Source organism: Pholis gunnellus (genome assembly GCF_910591455.1).
Source record: "Pholis gunnellus genome assembly, chromosome: 9".
Taxonomy (NCBI): Eukaryota; Metazoa; Chordata; class Actinopteri; order Perciformes; family Pholidae; genus Pholis; species Pholis gunnellus.
Genome location: NC_136535.1, coordinates 15,991,267 through 16,009,464, shown reverse-complemented (window position 1 = coordinate 16,009,464; position 18,198 = coordinate 15,991,267). Strand labels below are relative to the sequence as shown.

General features: G+C 40.3%; 1 protein-coding gene across 1 annotated transcript in view; it reads right to left on the bottom strand.

Annotated features, from left to right (window-relative positions):
• The window catches only part of elna (elastin a), a 49,994-nt gene extending 33,435 nt beyond the window's left edge, over positions 1-16,559 (bottom strand). The window contains exons 1-5 of the mRNA XM_079166472.1: positions 16,335-16,559; positions 8,160-8,228; positions 7,396-7,443; positions 5,831-6,199; positions 5,065-5,091 (exon numbers count right to left, since the gene is read on the bottom strand). Of these exons, the coding sequence (XP_079022598.1) occupies positions 5,065-5,091; positions 5,831-6,199; positions 7,396-7,443; positions 8,160-8,228; positions 16,335-16,410 (589 nt within the window). The 5' untranslated portion in view covers positions 16,411-16,559. The remainder of the gene's footprint in view (positions 1-5,064; positions 5,092-5,830; positions 6,200-7,395; positions 7,444-8,159; positions 8,229-16,334) is intronic.
• Positions 16,560-18,198: the final 1,639 nt, after the last annotated feature.

The following is an 18,198-nucleotide window of genomic DNA, read 5'->3' as shown; positions in this document are numbered from 1 at the left end:
AGCAACTTATGATGCAACATTCTCCCCCTTGTGTTGGACATTTTAATCAGCTACAGCTATACTCACCCAGCATGGGCTCCAATAACCCAGAAAACATCATTGAAATGACTTACTTAGCCACAAATCCACAAAACGGGCCCTCGGTTTTAATAGTGTTCCTCTACCTATAACTACAACAAGGTCATTCAACTGGTGATCTGTCTTCATGGACTCTTTCCCCATCACTACATAAACATCACTTAGGCTGTGCTGCCAGATGGACGATGATGGTTCATGCTCCAGACTTGCTGGCAAACGGAGCAGAGGAGAGGTTGTGAGAGCATGCTAAGGGATGGCTCATCAACTGACCCAAAGGCCTTTATACTGGCAATAACATGCTCACAAGAGAACTACCATGCAAACATGACACACGACAGGCTGGTTAAAGGCCGGAGAGCTGTTATTGAAGACACGAACAACAACATCTGGCGACGTTAATCAAGATAAATAGTCAGGGAAACATAATGTATTTCCAATAAGAACAAACAAGCTGTGATGGCTGTGTAAATATTGGGTGAATGGAGTGTGGGGTTGGCGTGGGCTCCGACAATAAAAAAAAACAGTCTCCTCTGCAGACAGTTCAAGTTCCAAGATATTGAAAGCTTGACACTGAGACTCAGTGGACAACAGAGAAGGACAGGGAGGAAAGATAAGTGGGTAAGAATAGAGGAAAATGCCATCGTTCACAGTTCTTTTGATTTAATAAGCAACACTTGACTTATGCCGTGTGTCTGTGTGTTGAAACACTATATGTCCCCGAACTAATATCTGGATACATATTCAATATTTATGTGCGTGTGTGCACATGTGCTAACATTTGTAATTACACACACATGAACATATTTACATACACTCACAGTGATGCGCAATAACATGCAGATGCTTCCAGTCTCTGACAGCTCAGAGGACAGGTCTAAGCTCCGGTAATGAAACGCATATGTGTTCCAGGAGACTGAACCTCTTCCACGCTCATCTTCTTTTGGCTAAACACTTTCATCAGTAATCTATCAGCCTCTTTTCTTTCTGCAAGCTATCTAAGCATGTGTGTGTGAATGATGCATGTGCATACATGCATGAATGCATATAATGTGTGCGTGTGTCATATACAGTACACGGTATGTTCGCAAGAGTTGCAGGTCCTTTCTGTCCTCCCTGCCTCCCCATGTCCATTTTATCTTTCCATTTCTCTGCTTTTCGTCGCTCTTCCTGTTGTGAAGACTTGTCACTCAGTGCTTCTTCAAACAATGACCCTAATATGAACCGGAGGGTTTGAAGCAAAAGAATCAGTTGTATTCACGGGCGGTACTATTTAACTCGTACAAAGATGTACATTATATTGAAAATTATCCAAAATGTGTACTTTAAAATGAATGTGTGGGTGATGATCTCATGAGCAGTATTTATAGCAAAAGCCTTGAATTGAGTACCAGCTTGTTTTGGCCACAGCCTGTGAAAAGTCAAAACCACGTCAGAAGCTGCTGAAACTCTCCGTCAACTGCAGGTTGTTGGTCTGCCGTCGCAGGAGTATCCAAGATTGGATCCAAAGGATACAAGATTTCCAAACTCAGAGACATTTTGCAGCATTAATCAATGTAATCCGTCATCTTAAATGACATGTCTGTTGCAGTCATTCTAAGCATGATTTTATCTTGCGCATAATTGTTGGGACTATTTTTTTAAAACTTTTTTTCATTACTTCACATTGTTATGTGAAGAGGCAGTGAGGAGCCAAAATAAAGGCGAGATAAGAAGTCAGGACAATATCAGTATATTTATCAAGAGCTCATGCAGTCGAGTACAACAGCCCTGCAATAGATTCTACCTTCATGTAGGAGGCTGTAGTTTGAGATGCTGCTGAGTTGTATTGCATTACACTGCTAGGTTGTAAACAGTAGGCTCATATTATCAGGCTCAAGAACGTCCACGACAAACATAGTTTGGGCTGGCCGATCGTGGAGGCTCTGTTCGAGCTAACTGCCGATGCCAACTCAAGGGAAGCCCCAAATATCCCAACTGCCAGTAGGCCTTCAATTTATTTCCTTTAGTCGTTACTACTTTCTATTCAAACACACCTCCCACACACTTTAAGTAATACATAGCATAGCAACAATGAGAGATGTTTCTTATCAGTAGTTGTGGAGACCCTCATTCATCATAGGGATGAACTAAATATTAGAAACACAAGGGTGGTGTCTATAGTATGATTGATGATTGATGTAGTGTAGTGTGACATTTTCAGTTTTCAGACAGTGAGAGAAAGGTGGGATGGACAGCATGTTGTTTTTCTATCATCTTCAATTTGTATTGTTCTCAGGGAGTCAATTGGCCTGCTAAGCATGGACACATACGGTAGATATCCCACCCAGAAACATCTCAATCTAAAACAGATTGTAACTGTAAAATAATACAACACCAAAAGCAAAAACAGTAACCTCTATGGTTCTTGTTAACTGTCTCAAACTGTCTTCCTGAAAGTGACAAGAGGCCTAAAAAAATTTTTTTTGGCAATAACTCCGTGAGGATTGAATTCACCTTTGCTTCAGGGAACACAGGAAAGGAGACGACATCCAACAGCTGTTCATGAAGAGAAGGTTCCTCTTTCCAGCTTTCAGTGTACTATCAAAGCTGGATGCTGACCGCCTTCACAATTAGTCTAACATTTACATGGTCTTGCATGAGCTACGCTGCAATTCACTGCAGTCACGCTACTCACATAGCCAGCTGCTGTTCTCCATTATTGGCAAGGTGTGTATCTGTGGAATGTAATGTCACTGCTTGGCTTCCACACAAGAACTAATGGCAGCTCTCTTGCTGGTGTGCATCTTAGAGTAGTTTACCAGTGTTTGGATTTGTGTCTCTTTAGTAACAGAACACTGCTTTATACCAGTGTGTTAACCTGACCCGCCCGATGGTTTGTTACACTAAACCATCTAAGACGCCGTCATTGGAAACAGTTTGAAAAATGGTAGGCACTTTCCAAAAAATACTTGTCAGGTGATTACGTAGATGAACCGTCTGTCACCTCACGCATACCTAAGCCGCGCCCGTAGCTGCCTGGCAGCGTAGCTCATCACTGGAAGCTGATTGGTCCGTGCACTGGCTTGCCGGACACAGGCGCATTACTTGAAGCCTGATAAGATGGATTTCCATGTGATCCCGCAATATTGGCAGTGCAAGAAGCCAACTGCCATGCAAGATAACAAGTATGTAGGATTTAGCCGAAGTCAGTAGGCAGAAATGGAATATAATATGAATCCATGTTTGCATCGGTGTATAATCACCTGCAATTAAGAATCATTATGTTTTTGTTATCTTAAAATGAGCCCTTTATATCTGCATAGGGAGCGGGTCCTCTATAAACAAGGGACAAACCAAACAGGGGTATAAGCGGAGGGGTGTTTCGTTTGTTGCAATCTGCAATCTCACCGCCATATGCCACTAAATTCTACACAACTCCTTTAATAAAAAGGGTCAACACATTTTCAGACGCTGGAAGCATATATTTTCTTCTGGACATAAGCCAAACACTGACAAACTGCTGCAGACGGATTCAACCGGCCATTGTGAGAGGCTTACCTGCTGGTGAACTGTAGCCGTACATTTGCACAGTAATGTAATACTTCTACGCGGTATGTGAAAAGTTGTCTTATCCAAAAACAGATGGAATGGCAATTGCCAATATGAAAAGTCTCCACTGATGGAAACCAACATTGACAGATCATTAAACACCATTACAATGGCGATTACCTTGAAGCGGAACATATTACAACGCCTTAGTGAAGTTGAAGTCACTACTTTCATTTAAAAAATGTGTAAAACCTTTGCTGACCCCGAATTGTGTGTAAGAGCTTTTCTCTTTTTTCCTACAACAGGACTAGAATATGAGGGAGCAGCCAGGCCCACATTGCACTGATCTCAAAAACACAGGGAGCTGCTTTTATTATTGTATGCCATGCACTGTAGGGAGAACTCTAATGCATACAAAAGCCAAGGCAATACTTCCTAAGTAAGGCTCTGCTGATCCCAGCCAAAATAAACCTTCACCAAATACTGCATATTAGGTTTTTACAAGATGGCTTTCCTGAAACTCTCGTTAGAGGGCAGAGGCGGGGCACTCCAGTGGGACCCTTCTGTATCCCACTCGAGTGTTATCAGGACTATAAGACTATTGCTTTGTTCCTTATCTTTCTAAACACATAGAGGTAGGCTGAGATTGTATCAGCAATGCTTACGGAAATTAAAAGTTGGCTAAACATTGCGAAAGCACCAATGCAGCGCAGACTGTGATACGGCAAAGGAAAATATTTACTGTATGGTATCAGAGAGGAGGGTAGTGGTACATTTCAACACGGAGGTTTCCAGATATTGTAAGGGTCTGACTCTACAATAACATTAATCAGTGCTCTGGCACCATTGTTTGGCAGGCGTTGATGGCCATTTGCACTTTGCCAATCATCACTCTCTCATACAGCAGAGGTGTAGGAGACGTGGAATCTCTGCACGGTCCCACCCAGTCAGGACGCCCCAACCAGCTGCCAAGCGGGTGTGAACCCACCCCGACGAAAACATAGGGGTGATAAGAAAAACTTGGTGACAACCAATCAAAAGACTTTCTCTTCAGCTGGTGCCCTGCATCTGTGTAGGTCTTCCTATTCTGTTGGTGTGGGAAAAATGATGTCGTCTACACATTTACCTACATTATCCACCCCATAACAATACATTACATTTCCTTCCTACCAAGGCATTTCAACAGTGTATGTAGTGCTGAGGAATGTTCCATGTCGTTAACAAAACAAATCTGTTCACCTCTATTACAGGACTGCTTTACAGCTATTACTGTGCTGTACTGTAAGAACACAGGGTTGTGACTACATCTTCAAAGTGTTTCATAAAACTGTTCAATGCACAATTTTTTTTCACAAGTCAAATATAGGTAAGTACATACAGCATAAAACCTGCCTTTTCTTTTACTTTTCACCCCTTTCCACAAAACTCAGTACCATGATGATAAATGTACCAACTTACCTGGTTTAGGGGGCTTTCCACCTTGTCCTATGGGGTGAAAACAAACAAAAAAGCATGTGAGGCTATGCTTTTGCGCTGTAATATTGAAATATTTGACATGTGTATATATATTTACACTGAGTCAAGATTAAAATGCCAATTCAAAAGACCTACAGGTTACAGGCAGAGTTTGACACAAGATTGTGAAATTCTTAGTGTCTCTATTCATAGACATTCATGCCTTATTTCGATGAATGAAATTTACATGTTTGAGAAAAAGCCTGAATATGGGTAATGACAGCGGCTCCTCAAGGCAGCTGTATGCTGATCAATCTTGGAACCCATCAGCTATTGTTCTAAAGACAACAAGTTAACCTCTGGCCATTGTTTACAGTCTGATTAGTAACTTGAGACACGAGAATGGAGTTGGAGTTGAGAGACGTCTGCGACCGGATTGTTTCATTGTAAACCAGTTAACACTCTGTAAACAGTTTATTTTTTAGCCAATAAAAACTTCAATTGTCGTCAGACGATAGCGGATGGGTTCAGAGAATGCATTTCGGACAATACTTTCTGCCTCTTTCGCTCTCCACACAGACTGTTTACCAAAGCTCACTCAATCGTGACTGGTAAATACTATTTGCACTACAAACAGAAACCAGAAGGCTTCTAATTCCAAAACCGTGTCCCGTTGCATTCTAATGCAGATATCTCTCTATACACATATGCTATGATATGCTGATTGACTAAAAAAAGTGTCAGCAAGGCTTTATTAAAATCTTCATACCTGCACCCTGTCCTCCAACACCCAAGCCATGGTGCCCAGCACCTCCTGGCACCAGACCACCATACCCAGCACCTCCTGGCACCAGACCACCATACCCAGCACCTCCTGGCACCAGACCACCATACCCAGCACCTCCTGGCACCAGACCACCATGTCCAGCACCTCCTGGCACCAGACCACCAAACCCAGCACCTCCTGGCACTAGACCACCATGTCCAGCACCTCCTGGCACCAGACCACCATACCCAGCACCTCCTGGCACTAGACCACCATGTCCAGCACCTCCTGGCACCAGACCACCATACCCAGCACCTCCTGGCACCAGACCACCTTGCCCCCCACCGCGGCCTCCACCACCATAACCTCCTACTGAAAGGGTCAAATAGTGGCAGGTGTGATCGTGATCAATACTGGCATCGTCATTATTGTTGTCAACAATTATCATTATTATTTGCTAACCATGTTCATGTCATGTTGCCATGTCATTGTTATCAGTTAACATCCTGATAATCACTACTTACCACTGGGAAATGTGTAACAGACCTTACATTTGCGAATCTCAAACCTCATCATATTTTCCAATAAACTGGATAAACAGCAGTGGTTGGCCCCACAAACATTGTTTTAATTATTCTTAGCCTGTGGTGGTTTAACAAGGAGTTCTCACCATGTGTTTCCTTCAGATCTGACCGAAAAAAAGCTTGAGTGTTTACAAGGAATTTGTCTGTAAATGATTTCTTCTTGTTTTAGTTAACATGCTATGAATGTTACACCATTGGGTGTTTCGACAAAAACTAATTACAAACACACACTAACACATTTAAACTAACTGTAATTGTGATTTAATAATCACAATTACAAAGTCTCAACACATGATTTCTTCCTGCAGTCATGGCGTAAGTACTTAGCTAGGTTGAACAAGGTCAAACTTGTTCAGCAGATGGGAGCTGAAGCCATGCGAGGACACTGCCTACGGATGGTGAACTGTTGCTAAAGTGGACTGTGCATGCATGCAGAGCTGAGTTTATCTGCTATGGAGGTGTGAAATGACTAACACCAGATAGAATATCTGCGGTTGAGCATGAAGTACAAATGTTGGAATGGCCATTTGGACAACACAATCAGGACCCTGGGAAAGCAACACTGCTTTTATGACTGACATTACCATATGGAAAAGATTTCATTTATAACGAGCTACGCATATGAACAGCTGCAGCTCGATTGAGATCAACCTGGAATAAAGTTCAATATATTATTAAAAGTATAAAGTTACATTTAGCTGAGAGAATTATTGAACAACCAAAAAGCAATGAGTTAAACATTTGATTCATCATTAAATCCACCAGGTATCAGGGGATCATGAAAAATCGATTCAAGACCGATTTCTAAATATTTTATATTATTATTTTCTACATAGAAACAAACCTTTTTTTAATATACATATATATCCAAATCATTGAACAGTAGTGCACCAGTTCACTATAAACCAGATGTGATTGTTATAGACATATTTTATACAGTAGATGGGAGAAACAAATCATAAATCTAATGTTTCTTCTACTCACCTGCAGCTTTAGCTGGTTTATAGCCCACCGGCACTCCTCCAGCGGACCCTGGTAAAACAACAATCAAACAGAGTAGAGTTATGGTAGGCCTACATGTCATGACGTAATGGACAGTTTGGAAGAGCAATTTATCGTTACACAAGCTGACTTTGATCCTACTTTCTTTCAGGACACCAGGAGAGTGTGTCTTGTGTCATTTTAAACATTTATGCATATTAGTTTTTATATTATGACGGAGCAGAGGTGCATACAGACGTGCGTGTGCCTCAAAATCTATGTTCTACTTTCTAAATGTGACCATACTGCAATGAAAGTAATACATTGTAAGTTGTTGGTAATTTGGCATTGCTGTTTATGAGTATTTGTAGTATTGTACTTGAATAGTTTGTGATACTAGGAAAGACAAAGAGCACTTTTGGTTCAGGGTTTTTGCAGAAGACTGAAGCGCATTAACTTTGAGTAGGTCATTTAAAACAGTTTAAAGCATCACTGTCACATCATCCTAAAGGCGGGCATTTCAACCATCAAACCAACTGGGATTTTTATATAGTAGTATATAGTATATACTACTTCTGTGAGTATATTAACTTTTAGTAAAATTACAGGTTCACATTCAGATATTGTTATACTAGTTTTTCTTTTTAGTACAACCTCTGGACTACAGCAGTATAATTCAACTGTTATAACTTTGCTAAAGACAAACAGACTTTGTTTGTTGTGCCTGTGTTACTTTTCTTTATAATGTCCATTGGAGCCTCTGTTACCTGGAAAGAATCCAGCTCCTGGTCCAGCACCTCCTGGTCCGATCCCAGCACCAGGTGGTACATACACACCTCGAACACACAACAGAGAAAGAAAAGGTCATCCTCTATCACCAGCACTCGTGACGCTAGCTAAAAGTGTCATAAAAGTATTTTTATATTCTTCTTTTATTGCAATGCTTGCAACAGGATTCCTGGACAATAACCCAATTTATTGGATACACATTTCTAAACACTTTGATCATCTGTGAAAGAAATTAAAAATGGAAATCTGTCCTTGGCATACACATCTGCTCCAGGTCATAGCAGTGATGTGGCACACAATGCAACGTGAATACAGCTGCTCCAACCAGAGCCAAAGTGAAAGCAACGGGGAAAAAACCCACATAATAGGCTTGATTAGGAGAAAATTCCAATTGTTTTCATTCTGATGAGGTATTGCAGTTGGAGACCTTCTCTCAGAAAGCTGCTGCAGCACCGTGGACACCCTCAACCCCCACCTACATCCCCTAGCCTCATTTCTCAACTGATTTTTGGCTGCAAACTAGAGTAATTCCTGAGATGGTCATTCTGGATCCCAGACATGGTGGCCTCATGTATGCAAGAGCAGCAACAGAAATAAAAGAAATGCCTCTAGTTGTTCTGGGACAACTAACAGCTAAATCTAACAAGGCTGGTGAGCTAAGGCCAAAAATGCAAAGTTATATTTTTGAGGGAAAAACATGGTTTATATCACTAGAATTGAGAGAATGGAGTTGCAGGACCACGGTGATTATGTTTAATGGCCCTTGCATGTGTTGGGAGGCCAATTCATTTAAACCACATGTCAAAGGCGTTCATGTATTTATTAGCGAATGCTGTGTGAACACTGCGCTTTGAGTTTTGTCCACTGAGTGTGTCCATTGGGGAATGAACATTACAAGGTATTACTGTCTGATCTAGTTAAATGAAAATTGATGACACATGTCACTGAAGAATGCCAAAAAGACCAAATCTATGCAGTTTATTAAAAATGGCTGCAAAATTGCTCCATTGCAATGAAGAAGGATTTGACCTTTTCACTAACAAGCTGTGACATATTTAATGGGTTTGTGCCACGATAACATCAGTTCTATTGCACTGGTATGGTTAATAAATTGAGCTGTGAGTGCCAATCAATGGAAGAAATCAGTGAAGTGCATTGTCTAGAAGTACTGTATACTCTAAGAATCAACTGTTGGTTGGGTTCTGAAGATATAACAGCATATAAAGGATACTGGGAACAACTAAATGTCAGTTAACTTGCTTGTAAAGAAAATAAGCAAGGAAGTATTCCTTAATTTTGGGTAGAAATAATTAGATTTTTTGGGAACAGTAATGGCCGCAGCTGTGGCTTTGGACACAAAATTCCTCCCTGAAAGAACAAATTGACAGATGAGAGGGAGGTAGACTTTTAACTCATCCCGACTCAATTAGATCTCCGAGTTGGACAACGGTAGAACTAATCGGTTTTAATGGGGTTTGTCTTGCAATATTGACGACTTACTGAAGAGCACTCAGAATCCTGCAGGCTCAAATAAAAATGAGGAATAAATAATAAAGTCCAGGGTTATGTATTATATTATCAAGCGGCTTAGTCAATGCAAGTAATGTGTGTGTGCACATGTGTTTGCAGTCAGTTTGCCCATGCCATTGGCTTCATGGCAGAAAACTGCAGGTGCAGGCACCACACGACGGGGGTTGGAGTGATTGTTCTCAATTCTGCTCCTTCATTTCACAATCAAAAGGAGGATTTCCTGTCTCTGCACTGCAAGTGACGTAGGAGGGAGTGTGTGTCTGCTCCAGTTTTCCTCTTGCTTAGAATCCCATCGTGCTACTGTAGCACGGTTACAGGGTGCATTAGGTTCATTGTGACCGTGCATCCAAATAAGGCACATTCTGACATCGGCCAAGTGACCGAGTCAATAAATTTGAAGATTTCTTCATGATTATCTTAATTATAGTTATCATCATCACTTGTGTAGCACAAAAGATTAGACGAGCCAGTCATCTCCAGTCAAGAGTCTGCCGTGAGTTTTTGTGATATCAATAATGTTGATGAATAAATGTACTACCATGTTGTGACTTGTATTAGTGATTTGATCTTGCCAAAACGATGGCTTTTCTATTAAAGGATAAGAAAGTAACAATGTCAAATACAGCCTTATATGTACTGTACAATATTAGCAAACTAGAGCATGATAAGTTAAAATCTCTTCCTTAAAACTATATTATTCAGCTTGGGACAGGTCCATTACAGTATAATAAAGCAGGAATTGCTGAGAAATTTCGTAACCATAATTCAGTTTCCAGAGGAATCAAATTTGTATTTATTCAACACAAAAAGCACAATGTGTGAAACGCTCATAGGCTTAGATAAAAATCTTTTTTCATAAACAACATATGTGTGTGCGAATGTTTTGGTCTCTCCAATTCCATTGTTTTGAATTTTGATAAAATGACGTAGTCCACCGGACACATGCTAGCAGGTGGAAAAGACCAGCGCCTTTTGTGTTTAGTATTGTATCGTGTCATGTTCTGAGTGTCGGCCTAGAAAGCATAACGTGACATGTGGATCAACTATTTCGCTGGCAAGATATTTTACCTGAGCCTCAATAAAATTCAATGGGATTCTTGAATTCCACAGTCTATTTGGAAATCTTTAAGTGTCTTTAAACACTTTTTATGGGGGATACGGGTTACTGGGTTCATGAATAAAGACAGACTAGAAGAGAAGTTGGGTAATTGGATGTAAGAACTTAGTAATTGAATAAAGCCAAAGCCAAAGCCAATGACGTTTCTTTCCGTAGTTCCTCCCATGTTAATGACAGTTTTTGCAATTGCTCTTTGTAACATAAAGTTTAGTTTTACTTCATCTACACCGAGCTGGTGAGTAATGTTATATTTCTACTACCCTGCGTTGTGGTTGTTTAATATTTGGTCTATCACAAAATATTTACATGTCAAAGAGTTGATGGAACAATTTGCATGGTACTTAGGCATGCAAAAAAAAACCCTCATGGAACAAACACTCACACATGCAACCTCACACAAGTTATTACAGCATTTCCCATCCTTCACAAAAGACTCACAGTACAATTACCATTCCTGATCCCACTGCTGCACCCCTGAGGAGTCCTGAGGAAAACTGCTCTGTAATGTGTTTTTACCACTTTGACCACCTGACATTTACACAACTCTGCAACACTATTTCCATCACTCTTGATAAAATGAGTATTTTAAATATAAATATGTTGGCAAGATGATAACTGTTTGCTGTTCAGACTTATCCAAAACCACTGTCCCCGCAGAGGAGCTTTATAGAAAGCTCTCATACTGCAACCAAGAGCAACAGTGCATTTAAGCAAACACTGTGGTTGCTGGCACCCTTACATCTCCCGTTATCAGACATGTGACAACTGGCCCACTATCAGCCACCCCTTCCACTGTCTATGTTCCACAGCATGTGGAGGGTGAAAGAGGAGAGTGTGAGGAGCATTAAATAAAGTAAAAATTAAAAGTGAATCTTTTTCTTGCACCCACCTCAACCCAATCCCGGAACCCATCTATCGGTCAGACGATGGATAACCCAACGTGATTCGTGACTTCTACTCGGACTACAAACGGAAACCAGAACTCTGATTTTCTCTTGCCAAAGTCCTGTCCTGTTGCCCATATAGATAAACCTCAACTTGACTCCACCTACGCTTTCTACACGTGCCCAACCTTATCTGAGTGACACTTCTCTAAAGTAGAACATCGCAAACTGGTAGCACAAAAAAGCTAGTGGAATAATAATTTACATTATGACCATTCCATAAACTGATTGATGTGACCATAGGTGCAATGTCAAATGGACCATAAAGAGATACATTCACTATTGTGAGAGATGTGAAATGTCAGACCAAATACAATGTGTCTCAGTTGAAAATAGAAGCAATATGTGCTGCTGAAATAATGAGTATAGGACATAAAGCAGGTTTTTTTTTCAAAACTGAAATCACCTATTAGAATGTAATATTGTGGACCAACATCTGAATTGTGAGAAAAAACATAGCTGAGTGAGGAATCATCAATCAGATTTATGAACAAAATATATACACATTTTCACTTTTACAATATCCTGGCAAGGAAAAAAGCAGTTTACATCGTTGAACAGGGAAAGCATAAAATCTATGATTTATGTGAAAGAGAACAGAATTCATGATCATCCAGTCCAGTCTGCAAACGGTTTACGTGGGAACAGAACATATTCATCAGTACTTGTGTTGCTTGAAACCTATCAAAACTTTCAAAATAGTTTGGTTTGGTTTAAACCAATTATTGATGCCAAAGGCCTAATGTGCCATGTTTACCCGCGCCCTCTCCCACAATGTTTTCATGCCAGAGGATTTTGATTACATCGACGTAATGTGTTTAATCTAAGTTTTATTTAATTACCATCTTGTCTCATCAGTTCATCATCAGTTATGGCTTTTTATAAAAACTATTTTCTATATTAATGTTGTGCTCATGTTGTCTGTAAACCTAGAAGGAGTTGGACATCAGTGGGCATTGGCGGGTCAAGATGAAAACATTCCTCTCGGGAGCAATTTCAGACTGCTGGCCCGGTGAGGCTGCTCGTTGCAGCTAACAGCCTGGTGAGGGCTGCTCGCAGAGGGGCTGGAATGAATCATTTGAGTTAATGTGCTTCTTTGTTCAATACTTGGCAGAAGTTGTTTGCAGACCAAACATCTGACTGGGACGCTAGGACTGACATTCATCCACAACCAAAGAGTAAGAGCTAAACAAATTATTAATTGATGTGTTTTTTCAACAAAAGGGCACACTTACTGTTAGGGTAAATACCCTGACAGTAACTGTGCACAGGCAGTATATCTACATAAAAGTGATGCCTTTGTGAGAAACCTGTAGGCGTTTGACTCACTGACTTGTGATCCAACATTCTTACAACTCAGCCATCCATTTCTGAAAGACTTGGATTGTATCACACAGTAAATCAGGTTTGCAAAGATAAACTACCTTTAGTCAAAAATGATGAGTATAGTGCAGAGGAGTTGTACCCTAGAGTCTAGACATTTACAATGCAGTCTGTTTGAATTACATGTCTATTAAAACAACTCATCCATCCCAAACATCCAGTATTCTCACTATAACAGTCTTAACAGTACAGTAGTTACAGTAAAAATAGTAATTGGAAACATTTTTAGTAATCGCTTCTGGCTTGGTGCTTTGATGCAGAAAGTGACTTCCCAGCCAGCCAACATGCTTTAATGTAAAAATGCAAACTGTGGATGAAATTGTCCAATCTCCTAACACTTTCCCAGGATGTGTGCCAGAGTAAGACATGAATACATGGAATAACATTTCTTTCACAATAGCAGACCTTGGTCAGTCAGTGGTTGTAACGTTGTAAAGGCTCCTTCCCAAATGATTACTGAATGAGGTCACCTCACTACAAAATACACCAAACCACTAAACATCAACAAATTAACAGGACTTTGTGGGAAAGATGTTCAAGAAATTTAACAAAAGCTCACAGGAAAATCTTCCATGTATTGCTCCGGCGTTACTTCAAAAGGTCTATTTCTTTAGACTAATTGAGCACTGGGATGCCAACTGCGTGTGTGTCACATTAATCCAGTATGCTATGGTTGGCACTCAACCTTGCCAGAAGAGGAGTTAGAGCCAGAGAGGTGTCCACAACACATACTATGAATAAAGCCTGAAGCGCCACTTGCTTGGGCAATCAAGACAATCAGTTTGGGTATCTAACATCTGACAACTAAGGCATGTCATTCACTCTGCACTTTTCTTTTTAACTTCACATACAGCCAGGCGAGTGTCACTGATTAATGTTTTCAATTCCTCTGAAGTCTCAGGGCTGAAGCTGGCCAATGCCAAATGAGGCAAACTGGCTTCTAGCAGCACTAAAGAAAACATCCCACAACCCCATCAATTTTTAGCAGAGTTTGAAAGGAACAGAGCAGCTATATTCCCCTTTTCATCGGCCGCTGTCATTAACGCCAAACTAATGACTTCACCAGCTGGATGTTCACGTTTTCTGGAGGAATACAACATATATCAAGTTAAGACACAGAGAAACATGATACTTTGTACACTGGGAATTCACAATGTAAAAGTAAATAATGAACAACAATGTTGGCATCATTTCAAAGAGAATCTGCGAATACCTAATGAGCTGTTCACTCTTCCTTTTATTGGGGCAGTGAAAAGTTAGCTTGATTAAACTCCTAAATTGAGGAATCTATTCAAATAATTGGATCAGCTGACAAAGGTCTGGGTTTGATTCGGTTATCAAATGTTGCAATAAATAATAGAGGTCACTGCGTCAACACAACGTCCTCCGTCGTACAAGGGAGCACCACCAAGCTTACTACAATACCCGCAAGGTTATAGGGTAACATAACAGGGGGCATATTTATTAACATACTCCATCCCAGATGTTTTCTCTAGGAGCATAACTAATTTACAGTTGTCGATGGCAAAAGCTCTGCACTACACCATAATTCAAGGGTTGAATTTTTACGACCGTAAGAGGTGTTTTCTGTGCAGAGGCATTAAACGAGTGCATTGGGGTGTTAATGAGGTTAATGTTACTCACAGATAATTTAGTGTACAGACATAGATGGAACTACTTTGAGTGCCACAGGTTATGAAAGACAATCTCAACACTCACTTGAGGTTGTGTTGCAAAGCCAACATTGACATTAGCTCTACTAGCTACATCATTTGCTTGAATGCACCTCAAAATGTGGCTGGTACAAAGAAGAAAGGATAAATGTGCTATGAGGCAGAGAGAAGAGAGGCAAATAAATTCTTAGATGATACAATCTATGACCTTATAAAAACAGACTTTGTAAACGTCTTTCTCAACATGATTAAATTAGAGGAGGCTGACAACATAACTAGGAAACAATTTGACTTTATATGGACAAGATGTTTCTTTTAGGAATCTAACAATCTAAACATAATGCATCTAAAAAGGACACTGAACGATAAGGAACACCAACAGCTGTGACTTTTAAGAAAATAAATACAACAGAACATGGACTTGATTACATCATACCCAGCCCCAGATGCTATAAGCATGTTTTCCAGTTTGGGGCTGAATAACTCAAAGAATCTCAGCCAAAACACGGACTAAAAACCTCATCAAAGCGATGCAGAAAGGGGAGAAAACGCTAACCTTCAGGTTGTTGAATGAAAATGTGAGGAAAGGCATGCTCACTATACTCTCTCACACCGTCTGTAACAGATAAGCCATAACTTTAAACTGCACTTGAAGCTAACCCCTCAAATCTGCTTCTTAAATAGGCAGAACGGTGCTATTACTTCAAGAGAAGAAGGTCAGAGCTTTCATTGGGGGTGATTTTAAACCAAGTGGTTTTGCTAAGTGGAATGAGACCAGCTGGAGAAATTTCTCTTCCTGACATGCTATAGAATATGGTTGCAGCCATGTAAACATACACTTTTAATGCATATGTGTGTGTGTGTGTGAGTAGGATGTGATTTAACGTTCAGAAAAAGAAAATTAATCCATGAGAAAATAGTATAGAGAGCCATACAATGAACAGTTGCTTTTTTATCAAATTTGTATTATTATGAATTTATGATTTATTTCTTTAAATACAAATTTAAAGCCATGAGACAAAAACATCTGGTCAAGTCGTAGACAATGCTGAAACTCACTTTAAACTTAGCAGCAACAGACATGTAAATATATCCTCTCTCTCTATTAGTCTTCTTTAACGGCAGTGAGATGGAGCACCACTACTCAGGGCTTCAGTAAGGGTGCAGGGTTCATTTTCATTACTGCAGCAAGCAGCTTTATATCATCATGCATTTATAGCATCAAACCAAAATTACTCAGCAATGCAATTGCAAAATTAAACACCATACATGCATTTAATATAAATTTGCACTATAACATATAAATAATCAATAGTTTGTATATCTAATAAAATGTTGTGAAAGCACTCACTGATACCTTATAGCTGATAAGTATCAGCAAAGCTTTTAAGTATTGAAATGGTTTTATGTCTCTGAGGGACAAAGAGGCAGAAATAAAGACATTGCACCTGTTCTAAGTCTGTGATTGATGCAGCAAAAATAAATTCACCTGTAGCTCACACTTACCTCCTTGAAGAGAGGGCTGAATCAGTGCTAAGAGGAAGAGTCCAAAGAGGAGCAACAGAATGTTTCTGTTAGCCATCTCGCTGGAAAATGCACCACCCCTCTCCCGATCAGCTGGTTTTATTCTCTTCTAACTAATTACCACAAGCCTGAAGTCTTAAAGAGTGGGGAAAAAAGGTGAAAAAAGAGAAAAAGATACGAGACTCTACGTAATTAAGAGAGGGCAAAGACTACGGTTCAATAGATCACTTTGCTTTTCCCCCCTCTATGTCTGGTGTTGCTGTTTTTATTCTGGTGACTCCTGCCAACAGTACAGACGCTGCTGCCAGCAAGGAAAGAAAGAGAGAGAGGGAAAGAGACACACACACAGAGGGAGAGAGAGAGGGATAGACAGCTCCCCCCCCAAAAAAAGAAATCTTCCAGAAGGAATTGAACTGTCTGCCAAGCATTTGCATTGAATACTGAGCATACTTAAGAGTCAAAAGACAGACTGAGGAGGAGCAACATACCTAGATCATTACCTGTTCTCCATGGACAAATGTTTTACTGTTTGGTTTTCAACACAAGCAGTAACCTTTCTTTTTTTTTGTTTTTCTTAATCAAGTCACCCAGAGGACTTTGAGGCACAGCAACTATTAGCATGTGTTTCCAAAATAGCAGAACAAGACTGCAGGAATACGCTGGAACTAGCAGTGCACTGTGCCTGGCAGTCCATGTGTGCAAGCCAGTCCCAGTGGTTCTAGTAACGAGAAAAGGAAAACTGACGGCATCACACATAGATGACCGAGAGCAAAGAACCCAAGAAACATCAGCCTGCTGGTCTGTGCACTCTCTCGGCGTATTCATCAGGATAATTGTCCCTGTCAGTCATGTAACAGAGATCGAAAGTAGAGCGAGGACCAACCTCAGTGAAATTCTAAACCTTAATGACTGCTCGAGGACTTGACCCCTGGACCATCAATCATCGTACTATGAAGTTTCTTCGCAACCAGTCCTACTGATTTCAATTAGGAGATCAATGGTCTTTGTGCAGATTCATCTTGCCTAAACACGTCTAGCCATAATTTAGGAAACACCTTACCGCAGACAAGGCTGTCATTGGCCTTCTTTTTGTTCTGCCATGGGACACATTTTGGGGATTTCAAGTAGAAGAGTTTGAGTGGAGGTAGTTTTTACTGGCAAGAGCTGCAGCCAAAGTCGTTACTCTCTCAGACACGAACCTGACAGCTGGGGCTGTTGCACGCATGCTTCTGCTTTCCAAGAAACACAGTATCCTTCATAGTAGTGACGTCCTTCATTAGACTTCTTATTCCCTCGTGCTAATTTCCTTAAAGTAAGGTCAGGCGTCCTTAGAATATCACCCCACACTTGTCATGCCGCTTATGCGCACATTTCGATACCTGCGTACAGCATAGACCTACATTTTTCCCAGTTATTTTAAAAAAAGAAATTTGATTCTACCACACAAGATACTGTACAAAACAAAGCCAAGCATTATTGTTAGATTGAACCTAAGTAATGGAAAATATACAAGGGTTTGATTGACAAGACCATAAACATAAATGACAGACATCCGTTTAATTAATTATTCTCGTTAATCTCAAAATGTTCTTGTTGTCAGACACACATAGGTGATAGGAATATAAACAACTTAAATGTATGGTGGCCCTGAGAGGTCAATGCACTGTAAATTAAGAAAACACCTGCACAAAACATAAGCAAATGAAAAAACATCTCGACGAACTTGACATCTGTTTGTCATATGGATTGTCTATATTAATGATTGTGTTATGTTGTTCTATTCTGGGCTGCATGGTGCTGTGGTGGCTAGAACCGTTGCCTCACAGCAGGAGGTGCCTGGGTTCGA